The 12,430-nt window shown below is 36.7% G+C and overlaps 1 protein-coding gene across 1 annotated transcript; it reads right to left on the bottom strand.

Moving 5' to 3' along the window:
• Window positions 1-8,896: 8,896 nt before the first annotated feature.
• On the bottom strand, window positions 8,897-9,706 carry LOC107062873 (uncharacterized protein K02A2.6-like). The gene is made up of 2 exons (XM_015314057.1): window positions 9,322-9,706; window positions 8,897-9,219 (listed from the first exon to the last, which is right to left on the bottom strand). The coding sequence occupies exons 1-2, from the start codon at window positions 9,704-9,706 to the stop codon at window positions 8,897-8,899; spliced, it is 708 nt and encodes a 235-aa protein (XP_015169543.1).
• Window positions 9,707-12,430: the final 2,724 nt, after the last annotated feature.

Genomic DNA, 12,430 nt, shown 5'->3' with positions numbered 1-12,430 from the left:
TTTAGCATTACACCCAACTTGTACAAGTTCACCCATTTTTTCATATGTCTATGCTAAAGAAGTACCATGGAGATGGAGATTATATCATCAAATGAGACTCAATAGTGTTGGATAAGGACTTGCAATATGAAAGGGATCCAGTTGCGATTCTCCATAATGATATTCAAAAGTTATGAACAAAGGAGATCAAATCTAATGGTTCAGTGAAATCATCAACCGATTGAGGAGGTTACCAGGAGACCGAGAGGGACATGTGGGACAACTACCCTAACTTGTTCGAGGATTCGATACAATCCTATTTTATATTTTGGCTAGTTTTCTTGATCGATCACTCGGGGATGAACGATGAGCAAATTGGTATCTATTGTAAAGACTCACCCTGATTATTATGAGTAGTCCAACGGTGAAAAAATTTGGACCATAAAACATGCTAGATAGTGACTTAAAATTTTTAGGCTAGGCCAACCTTAGATGGAATCTGGGCTAGGCGCAGTTTAGGGTCATCCCAAAATGGGTGGGGTGTAATGTATAGGCTTGGTTGATATTTTATGTATCCAAGAAATTAAGGAACCTTATAGGACTTTACGAAATTAAATTCGGATAAGTAGAACTTTTGAAAATAATCGTGGTATGAAAGGTATATGTTGGGAGGTCAAGAAAAGTATGTGTGTTGTGAAAAAGGTTGTAATGACCCGTTCGGTCATTTTTTTTAAAATTCATGAATTGACCATTTTACCCCTATTGATACCGACCTCGATTCTTTTATGACTGAGTTTGAAAAGTTAGTTTTGAACTTTGAGTTAAAAGTTGAGAATTTGTTAGGTTTGTGAGTTTTTAAAGGCTAAATTGTTAAGAAAGTGATTTTTTGGATCTTTTGGAGTTTCCCGTGTTGGAATGGAATTTCGTTGATTCCATCGGTCTCGAAATGTGAAATTATAAAAATTTAGTCTTTGAGTTGATTTTGATCAACATTCGTGGTTTGGATGCTCGAATCAGAATTTCAAGAATTCTGTTGGACTCGGGGGATAATTTCAAGCCTAGGTGAGGGCTTGGTTGGTTTTTGAGAGGTCCCAGACTTGTTTTAACCTTTTTAGGTGTGAGTTAGTTTCTTGTGGTTTTCACCGATGTCGGGTCAAAGAGACCTCTAATTTGTATTTTGACGGTTTCATTGAGTCTGGAATGTCGAGTATAATTGATTTGCATATCTGATTTGTGTGTATAGGGTTCTAAACGAATTATGAGGATCTTTTCAATGTGTTGAGAGTTGGCTGATTTTTTGGGTACCTGAATCTGGTGTCTCTCACGATCGTGAGGAGGACTCATTTTTGCAAGGTGTTGTTCCCTTTCGCGAAGGGTCAACTTCCCTTGACCTTCGCGATTGTGAAGGGCCTGTTCGCGATTGGGAGCTTCACATAAGCAAAGGCTCGTTCGCTTCTGTGATGCTTGAGATTTGAGCGAGGTTTGCTTTGCCAGACTTAGGGGAGGGTTTTTGGCCTGTCATTTCGGGGTTTAAACCCATTTTTTCAATTTTGAGCTTTTGGGACCCTTGGTTGCGATTTTTGGAAGGATTTCTATGCTACATCAATTGAGTAAGTTTTCTTAATCCTAAACCTTCACTTTTTCTTGATTAATTATGAGTTTTAACATCAAAATATGAGGTTTTGATTAGTGAATAATGAAGTTTTTCAAGAACCCAAGTTCTTAGCTAAAATGGTGATTTTGAAGTGGTGTTGATTCCTTTTTCAAAATGGTTTTTACCAATGATTTCCTACACTTTGTTCAATTTGAGAAACAAAGATTGAGACTTGTATTTATTTCTTAATTCCTCACTTATGTATTTAGTGGCTTGTACACATGACAACTAGATTTTGGGGTATTGTTTAGAATGAATAAGTTTTCCGTCTTTGTCTTGTTCTTGTTTCACTGTATTCCAGCATCTCTTTCGTTTTCGTTGGGTTGAGCCTTGGAACTAGACATGTGTCATCACGTCTATTTTTTTCGTGACAAAGACACTTTTCAATAATTTTTGAAGCTACAGTATGTTGTGTCGTAATTTTACTAACCTTTAGAAAAATCATTTTTGAAATGTTCTAAGTATAAAACAATTTGAGAAAAATACTTAGAAAAGAGTCGCCATTTATTTTTTTAAAGAAATTAGGAAAACTTATAATTTTCAAAGATTTAAACAGAAAAAATCATTTGAAAATATCAAAGAGGGTTACGGGGTTCAATTTACACTTCGAGAAGGGTTTAAGCATTCGAAGTGTCCGCTTAACATGCGATTGACCTGCGACTTGACTAAAAATATATTTGACTATTTTTAGGAAAATAACGATTTAGCATAAAAAATAATAACTTACAATATTTGATTAACTTTGAGAAAATAATTAAATAAATGACGCATTTTTTTTATTTTTTTTTATTTTTTTTAGAGAAAGGGCCTCAAAAATGAAACATTTGACTCGAAATACAAGTGATTAGAATATTAATAAAACTAGATTAATTAGAATTTATTTAATTCATTTTGAAATAACAATTTAAACCAATTTAATAAATTAAAGCATGAACATCATTTTAAGTTAATTGACTAACCCTTTTTGAGAAAATGACTAAGTAAGTATTTTATTTTAATTAATTGAAAAGGCTTTTTTAAAGTTTATTTGGGAGAAACCTTAACTTGAAACAATTTTAAACGAACTAAAAGTGTGTTAAGTGAAAAACATTAAATAACGCTTCTTTTTAAGAACAAAGAGTTTCAATTCAATTAATGATATCAGATATTATTAGTAAAATAAATGAACATAAAAAAAAGTATTAAAAGTAAACCAACATAACAAAAATAACTCATCTTTTGGGGAATCTAATTAAGTTAATTAAGAATTATAAAGTTAGAGTTAAACAACAAATAATAAATAATCACAATTAAATAATTAAAGAGTAAGGGAGAAATTGAATTTGGGCCTCCTTTTGGTCCAATTTCGCTGGATTTTTTGGGGGTTTAATTCTAAACCCATTTTTGTATACATTTGTTGTATATCAGTGTATATAGGCATGTATATCAGCACTTTCCGTGTATCTCCTGCTTCCGAACACCTGTATCTTACCTCGTCTCTGTATTTTTGCATTTTTTGACCTGTAATTCACTATATAATGAGTGTATACTGTTGTATACAATATGTATACAGCCCATTTCTTGGGCTTTTGAATTAATTTCCAGCAGCATGTCGGGTCTCTGGGGCTGGTAACAGCTTCCGAATATGTAAGGGGCTGACTCGAGAAATAGGGACAACAAAGATCAAGCTTTTATGGCTCAACTCAAAATGCAAGGTATATAAGTCCACCATGGACTCGGGAGGGGTTTATGCGACAAAGAAAGGAGCCAAATTAGTATGTGAAATAAGTAAGCAATTAGGATATAACTTAATTAGAATGAAAGCAACTTAAATATTTTTGAGCTAAAAATGTCACCCCAAGTCACTATGAGACCAAATTGAGACCCAAATGTCATAAATTTCAATACAAGATAAGGGGTAATAAAACAAATACTAAAGTAATGAAAATCAAGACACAAGGAACTTCAAAGGCACAGGCCTATATATATGTGTGTATATATTACTAAAAATTTAAGCAATAATTAACACAATCCAAGGATACATTAAACAGCTAACATCATCTCATACAATACGAAACTAGATTTATTTATGGAGACTTGAGGCTGTCATTTTGTCATGCCAAAGGATCAAAACTGAGGGAAGTAGCCAATTAGCTCATTTAATTTTGAGCAAAGGAAGAAAGCAACTACATCAAGTAACAAAACTAGGCAACATTATCATTCAAGCAAACAAGTTATGATAGGCATAAAACAATTTCCATAGTACCGTTGAATGATAATATTCAAGTAAATGACTAAGATAAACAACAAGTTAAAAATCATCATAGATATTTTATATTTAGACAAAGATGGGAGGGTTATTTTCTTGAAAGTAACTTAGTTAAATTGTCACATTACAATGGTAGAGTTATAAGCGTCTTGACATGAGTTGAGACCCTAAGAAACATATACCACCCAAACTAATAAAAAACAGAAGCTAGATATATCTACTATGCAAATTCAAGCTAGCATTAATAAGAATCCTTCAAAATAAGAAAAACACCAAAGCGTACGACCAAGACTTATGGTCACATTCTTATTACACTGTTGAAGGTTAAAACGGATAGCGAACGGGACCAAATCAGTTTTAAGCTATTTTGAACAAAGCAAAACAGAGATTCAGTTATCCTTAGAGTAAGATTTTAGCGACTAACATCTAAACCAAAGAAACTTTATTAAAATTTGATTCCAGCTTACAGACCAGATATTTATAGGAAAAAAGAAACTGATGCGGACGATTAAAACGAAGAAATAACATGTTCTCAACGACATAATCTCCATCAAAGATTCGACATATGACACATGATATTGAAACAGAATGCAAGAAGAAAATGAGGTTACCTTTTTCCGGGCAGCAACTGGGACGAACGAATTTGAGAGAAGCGATTCTTCTACCACAATCTTTCGAATAGAAACGACAAGTTTAAGAAAATCCAAGCGGCGATCTTTTCAGAACTTAGAATCAGAAAACTAGGTATAAAATTTTTAAGTGTAGAATTGAGTATTGCTCTCAAGAACTCAAACTTAAAAACCTCTATCTCCCAAAATCCAATTTCAAAACCCCCTCCTATCACTTGGATGCAAAGGGTTATTTATAGGGGAAGTTGGGGCCATTTAGGGGGGAAATTCGTTGGATTTTTGTAAGAAAAATTTGAAATTTTCTTTGCTCCGTTTTGAGACCAACAGTAGAATGCATGGGGAGTCCTTTTTTGCTCTGAGACTCCGCGAAAAGGGGGAAAAGGAGACGTGAGAGTGATGGATTAGGTTGCTAGGGTTATGGGTTTGCAGATGGGTGACGAGATTTCCGGATTTGCTGGATTTTTCTGGGTTGCGTCTGGAGGAAGAAGACGAGTATGGGCAGTGGGGTCGGGGTACTGTTGGACGCGACTTCTTGCTGGGAAGAAGACGTTGTGCGGGTTTCGATTTCTGGGTTCATTCGCAGTAAAGAAGATGAAGTCGGGGAGGTGGGGGTACTGTTGGGTCGTTGTTGTTATTATATTGTGTGGGTGGGTTTGTTATAGCTGTAGGAATTGGTTAAGTATGTTGTTGTGATGCATTGTTGGGCTGCTAGAGTTGTATGTTATATGTATGGGCTGGGAAAATTGAATTGGAAATGGGCCAAAATTTGGCCTATTGAATTGGGTTAATGATTTGATCAATTTGATTGAAATCGTAGCCAATTAAAATTGAGAACTTAGTCGAATTGATTAAATTAGTAAATTCGACTAATATTTAAATAGGACGAATTTAATATAATTAATTAATGAGCTCCTTAATCTTAACGAAATAAAATAATTAACTCAAATATGAGATAAATAATTTAAGATATAAACTATTATATAACTAAACTAATTAACCAAATATTTAATTAAAACAAAATCTTTTTGAGACAATTTTTAAATATTCATAAAATATACTAATTATATACATAATTATGTGAAACATATATATTATCTAAAAATTATAAAAAGTGACAAGACTATTTAAAATAACTTGCGAACTATATTATTAAAAAAAATTTGAAAAATTTCTAAAACCAATTATTTTAAATCGCTTGAAATTGAAGAAGCTCAATGATTAATTTATATTGTGGAGGTCCAAAATTGGGTGTCAACAGCTGTCCCTCGTTTGACTTGGATTGATGAAAGAAATTCGAGGCAAATGAAATTGATGAATCCAATTTTGACCGACTACATCTTCATCTTTAGGAAATGGATTTTTGTATGGACTTTAGGAATTATGGCCAAACCTCGGTATCAGGTTTTCTACATATCTCAAGTTATATGGGAATTCATGCTACTTGTAGTTCGATACGCTTGATTTGATGCATGATTGTGAAAGAATTCAAATGTTATCCTGATATCCAATTATGAAGAGACCAGAATGCTTGAGAATAAGATTTGAGAGAGGATGTCGGAATACAGCCGAGTTTTCAATATTGAGCCCGCCTACATATCCTTAAACCTTAGGAATCAGGTGTTTGTAGTTCGACTCGGTCGATTGAAAAGGAAATCTATTATGCTAGATAACCTTTGTTTCTGGAAGAGTGACAAGTAAGTCAAGTATGGAAAGGAGGCTTGCAATCTCTTAGCCATGAATGTGGCGCGCTTCACACCCATAATTAAGAACTTACACGGACATAATTTCCAAAGCACTTGGTGTATTGTCACTCAGATTGAAAAGCTGCCTCCGGTGAGAGTGAAAAGTTTTCCAGATGCGAAATTCGAACTGATAAACCCAAGGAAATACCCACATGCCTTTTGATAGGGGTGTGGTTTAATTGTGGTGGAAGTCGATCCTCAGCTCGCTTCCTAAGAGTTTGATACTCCTCTTTGGATTATGTCCCAATTCGCTGCTAAGAAAAATTCCACGTTGTGCTGCATCGCTTTTGATGTTGTCCGCACCTGTGGTTTGATTTGAGTATTCATCCTCTCAGATGCTCTCAACAAAGACTGACATAAAACTCATTAGTGTAAAATATAATTCAAATGGAGAGATAGTGTCATTTACCATGTTGGCACTTAATTGTTCTCCTTGAATATTTAATGTCAACTTCTTTCAATTTGACGTAAAACAAATAAAGCATGTGTCTCATATTTATGACATGACTCTTCACTGTACTCTTCTTTTAATATTGAAGTAGCAAAATAGACTAATGTAATATGTTGATGGTTCTCTTGGTGGTTGAATATGATGGCCCTCTTGACGGTCTGAATATGATGGCCCTCTCGGCGGTCTAAATATGATGTACCTCTCGGCATTTCAATATGATGGCCCTCTCGGCAATTCGAATATGCAATGCCCTTCTTGATATTTGTATAGGATGGCCCTCTCGGCAATATGAATATAAATGGCCTTCTCGGCATTTGAATATGATGTCCTTCTCGGCAATTTGAATATGCAATGGCCCTCTTGGCCTTTGTATAAGATGGCCCTCTCGGCAATATGAATATGAATGGCCCTCTCGGCAATTTAATATGCGATGGCCCTCTTGGCCTTTATATAGGATGGACCTCTCGGCAATATGAATATGAATGGCCCTCTCGGCAATTTAATATGTGATGGCCCTCTCGGCATTTTGAATATGCATTGGCCTTTTTGGCAATTTGAATATGAATGGCCTTCTCGGCAATTAGAATATGAATGGCCCTCTCGGCAATTTAATATGTGATGGCCCTCTCGGCATTTTGAATATGCATTGGCCTTTTTGGCAATTTGAATATGAATGGCCTTCTCGGCAATTAGAATATGAATGGCCCTCTTGGCAGTTTGAATATGAATAGCCCTCTTGGCAATATGAATATGAATGGCCCTTTTGGCAATTTAATATGCGATGGCCCTTTTGGCATTTTGAATATGCAATGGCCCTCTTGGCAATTTGAATATGAATGGCCTTCTCGGCAATTTGAATATGAATGGCCCTCTTGGCAGTTTGAATATGAATGGCCCTCTCGACAATATGAATATGAATGGCCCTCTCGGATATTTAATATGTGATGGCCCTCTTGGCCTTTATATAGGATGGCCCTCTCGGCAATATGAATATGAATGGCCCTCTCGACAATTTAATATGCGATGGCCCTCTCGGCAATTTGAACATGCAATGGCCCTCTTGGCGGTTTGAATAAGTAATGACTATGAACGTCGTCTTTAATCAATATTTGATATGATGATAGGTACTTTTTTTATCATAACATCATTTTCATCGGTATCTCGCAACCTTAAGTGGTAGATACTATTCTTTAATCTGTCAAATACCTCTTCGGTCAAATGAAGATGTTACACTCACTAATAGATATTCGTTGGATATGTTCTCCTGAACTAGTTGGTTGATAAATATAGCTCATTTGATGATCTTATTATACCCTGCATCCACAAAAACATGTTAGTTTTGGAACACTGATCTGTGTTGAAGTCGCCTTGCTCCTGGTCTCGTTATATCTGGAACTTTGTCTGGTAGGTCCAATGAATCGCAGTAGACAAAAGACAAGATCATATTAAAACATTTTCTAGGTATGAAGTTTTTAAAAGAAAATTTAAAGAAAATCTCTGCCAATTAACTGTCACGACATGAACAAAATCATTTGTCTCAGATTTTGACATGATAGGTAGCTTGCTGGCAACTTAAAACGCTTTAAGAACACGTCAATTTGAGGCAATTGAATTTGACTTCGAAGGTCCGAGTATCCTTGATGGAATTTTTGAGGTCCTTCTCAAAAATTCTGTCCCATTTAGATGTTTCAAAAACAAATCTGATGCTGATCACGAGAGTCTTGAATTTGAGATCTCCTCAAAATTATCCCCAGTTGCACGTTTCGATATGATATTTGACTCTTGTTTGTAGGAAATGACTCTTCTTGTAGAATTTTTGAGGTCCTCTAAAAAATTCTGTCCCAGTTTCCATTATGAGGGGAAATAGAAATCTTATTGGGAATATGACCGAACCCTTGTGGTGCCTACGTATCCCGTTAAGGCAAGAATCAGGTCAAACGTAGTTTCCATTTCGAGAAGTGACAAAAATAGAAAATTGATAAGGAAACGATCGAGGCCGACATAGGCCACCTACGTATCTCATTCTTGAGAATTCAGGTCGAACGTAGTTCAAGTACAAGGGGAATGTTTCAAAACATAATGCAACAATGATTACAAGCAAACTACAATTACAAGGAAATAAAGAACAAAAGTAGCGTCCTTTAAATGTAGTATCTCTTGACGGCATCTGAATTGATAGCTTTTCGCCACACTCTACCGTCCATCTCTGCTTGATAGTACTTTGTGGACAACATACGGTCCTTGCCAGTTAGGTGCAAGCTTCCCTTTATATTCCTCTTGATGAGGGAAAATGCATTTCAACACCAATTGGCCTACCTCAAATGTTCGAACTCTTACTTTCTTGTTGAAAGCGTGAGTCATTCTCTGTTGATACAACTGGACATGACAAACGACACTCATTATTTTCTCATCAATCAATGTTAACTGCTCATATCGGTCACGAACCCACTCGGCATCACTCAATCCAGCTTCCTGAATAATCCTTAAAGATGGTATCTCAACTTCAGCTGGTATCACTGCTTCTGTTCCGTATACCAATAGGTAAAGAGTTGCTCCAGTTGAGGTTCAGATTATGGTCCGGTACCCTAGCAAAGCATAAGGCAAATTTTCATGCCAACATTTATAGTTGTCAATCATCTTTCTCAGTATCCTCTTGATGTTCTTATTAGCAGCTTCCACAACTCCATTCATCTGAGGGCGATATGCAGTTGAATTGCGGTGGGTAATTTTGAATTGTTCACATATCTCTTTTATCAAGTGACTATTCAGATTTGCTCCATTGTCTGTGATGATAGACTCTGGAACTCCAAAACGACATATCAAATTGTTGCGAACAAAGTCGGCCACAACTTTCTTTATCACAGCTTTGTAGGAAGCAGTTTCGACCCACTTGGTGAAGTAATCACTGGCGACCAAAATGAACCTATGACCATTGGAGGCAGCAGGCTCGATCTGTCCAATAACATCCATGCCCCAGGCTGCAAATGGCCAAGGGGAACTCATCGTATTCAGCTCGTGGGGTGGTACTTTGGTCAGATCTCCGTGTACCTCGCATTTATGACATTTTTGGACAAATCGACTACAATCATTTTCCATAGTCATCTAAACATATCCCGCCCATAAGATTTTCTTTGATAATGTACACCCATTCATGTGCGTCCTACACACTCCAGCGTGCACTTCTTCAAGCAATTTTGTGGCTTCTATAGCATCCACACATCTCAATAATCCCAGATCGGGTGTCCTCTTATAAAGAACCTCTCCATTCAAAAAGAAGTTGTTTGCCATTCTTCAGATTATTTTCTTCTGAATACTTGTTGCTTTTTTCGGATATTCGCCAGCTTCTAAGTACTTTTTAACATCGATATACCATGGATTCCCATCCCATTCTGCTTCCAGATGTGAACAATGTGCTGGTTGTTCTTTTAAAACTATCTCAAGTGGATTGATATAACTTTTTTTTGGGTGTTGTATCATGGATGATATGGTTGCAAGGGCGTCAACAAGCTCGTACTGTATTCTCGGCGTGTGTCTGAACTCAGTCTTCCTAAATCTTTTGCATAATCTCCATACCAATTGTACGTAAGGCAAGATTTTAGGATTCTTCACCGCCCATTCTCCTTGAACTTGATGAATCAACAAGTCTGAATCACCAATTATCAGTAATTCTTGAACATTCATGTCAAGAGCCATTCTAATGCCGAGAATACATGCTTCGTACTCAGCCATGTTATTAGTGCATCAGAATCTAAGCTTTGATGTTGCTGGATAATGTTTCCCCGATTCGGATATCAACACTGCTCAAATTCCTGATCCTATAGAGTTTATTGCTCCATCAAAGAACATTCTCCACCCAGGATATGATTCTGATATGTCTTTCCCTACAAACAATACTTCTTCATTAGGGAAATATGTTCTAAGTGGTTCATATCCTTCATCTACTGGGTTTTCAGCAACGTGATCGGCCAAAGCTTGCCCCTTGATTGATTTCTGAGTCATGTACACAATATCGAACTCACTTAACAACATTTGCCACTTTGCTAGCTTTCCTGTGGGCATTGCTTTCTGAAATATATACTTGAGCGAGTCCATCCTCGAAATGAGATGTATTGTATAAGCCGACAGATAATGTCTCAATTTCTGAGCAACCCAAGTCAAAGCACAACAAGTTTTCTCTAAAAGGGTGTAACGGGCCTCATAGGATGTGAACTTCTTGCTCAAATAGTATATAGCTCTCTCCTTTCTTCCGGTCTCATCATGTTGTCCCAACACACACCCGAATGCATTGTCAGAGACGGATAAATACAATAGCAAATGACTGCCTGCAAGTGGTGGCACCAACACTGGTGGATTTGAAAGGTAACTCTTGATGGTGTCAAAAGCCTTCTGACATTCTTCGGTCCATTTGGTTGGCGCATCTTTTCGTAGTAACTTGAATATGGGCTCACATATTACCGTTTATTGAGCTATGAACCGACTAATGTAATTCAGTCTCCCCAAAAAACTCATCACTTCCTTCTTAGTATTTGGAGGAGGTAAGTCTTGAATTGCCTTGATCTTGGAAGGATCAAGCTCGATACCTCTTCTGCTAACTATGAATCCGAGTAACTTCCCTGCAGGTACTCCAAATGCACATTTGGCTGGGTTCAACTTCAAATCATACCTACGTAACCTATTAAAGAACTTTTCCAAGTGTGTCAAATGATCCGAACTCTCGCGGGATTTTATGACGACGTCGTCCACATACACCTCAATTTCTTTGTGGATCATACCATGGCAAATGGTGGTCATAGCTCTCATGTAAGTGGCTCCATCATTCTTGAGGTCGAACGACCTCACTCGATAATGGTAGACTCCCCAAGGTGTGATAAATACTGGTTTTTCTGCATCTTCTTCATCCATTAGGATCTGGTGGTATCCCGCAAAACAATCCACAAAAGATTGTAACTCATGCTTAGCACAATTATTGATGAGTATGTGGATATTTGGCAAGGGAAAATTATCTTTCGGACTTGCTTTTTTGAGATCCCGATAAGCCACGCTATCTTGATTTTTCCATCTTTCTTCGCCACTGGAACAATGTTAGCCAGCCAAGTGGGATACTTGGTCACTTCAACGACTCTTGTTTCGATCTGCTTCATGACCTCCTCTTTTATCCTTAAACTCAGATCGGGATTGAACTTTCTGGTTTTCTGCTTTACTGGACAGTACTTTGAATTGATAGGCATCTTATGGGAAACAATATCAGTGCTTAACGCTGGCATATCATCATAAGACCAGGAAAACACATCGATGTATTGTCTGAGCAGCTTGACCAATTCTTCTCTTTCTGTTGCTGCCAAATGGACACTGACTCGGGTTTCTCTGACCGACTCGTCATCTCCCAAGTTTACTGTCTCTGTTTCATCTACGTTTGGCTTTTTATTGTCTTCAAGTTGCCTCAAGTCCTCGATAAGGTGTTCAGGCATCATAGTTTCCTCATCATATTCTTCACATTCATCTTCATCGACCTTACTTGGTTCACCGTGTTCGTGACATGTCATGACATTGGCAAGTTTATATTCAATTTTACTAAAAAGAACAACAAATCAACCATGTTAGATAGAAAGAATTTAAATGTATTTATTGCAGAATAATTCACAATGACAAGATAATCAATTTAAAAATAAACGAGGCTTTCGTTGGAATTTTAAAAAGGCATACAAACTTTGGTCATGAGTCATTTCC

The sequence above is a fragment of the Solanum tuberosum genome, unplaced genomic scaffold, assembly GCF_000226075.1.
Source record: "Solanum tuberosum cultivar DM 1-3 516 R44 unplaced genomic scaffold, SolTub_3.0 scf00266, whole genome shotgun sequence".
Lineage (NCBI taxonomy): Eukaryota > Viridiplantae > Streptophyta > Magnoliopsida > Solanales > Solanaceae > Solanum > Solanum tuberosum.
The sequence above is the reverse complement of the archived record's forward strand: the minus strand, read 5'-3'. Positions and strand labels throughout refer to the sequence as shown.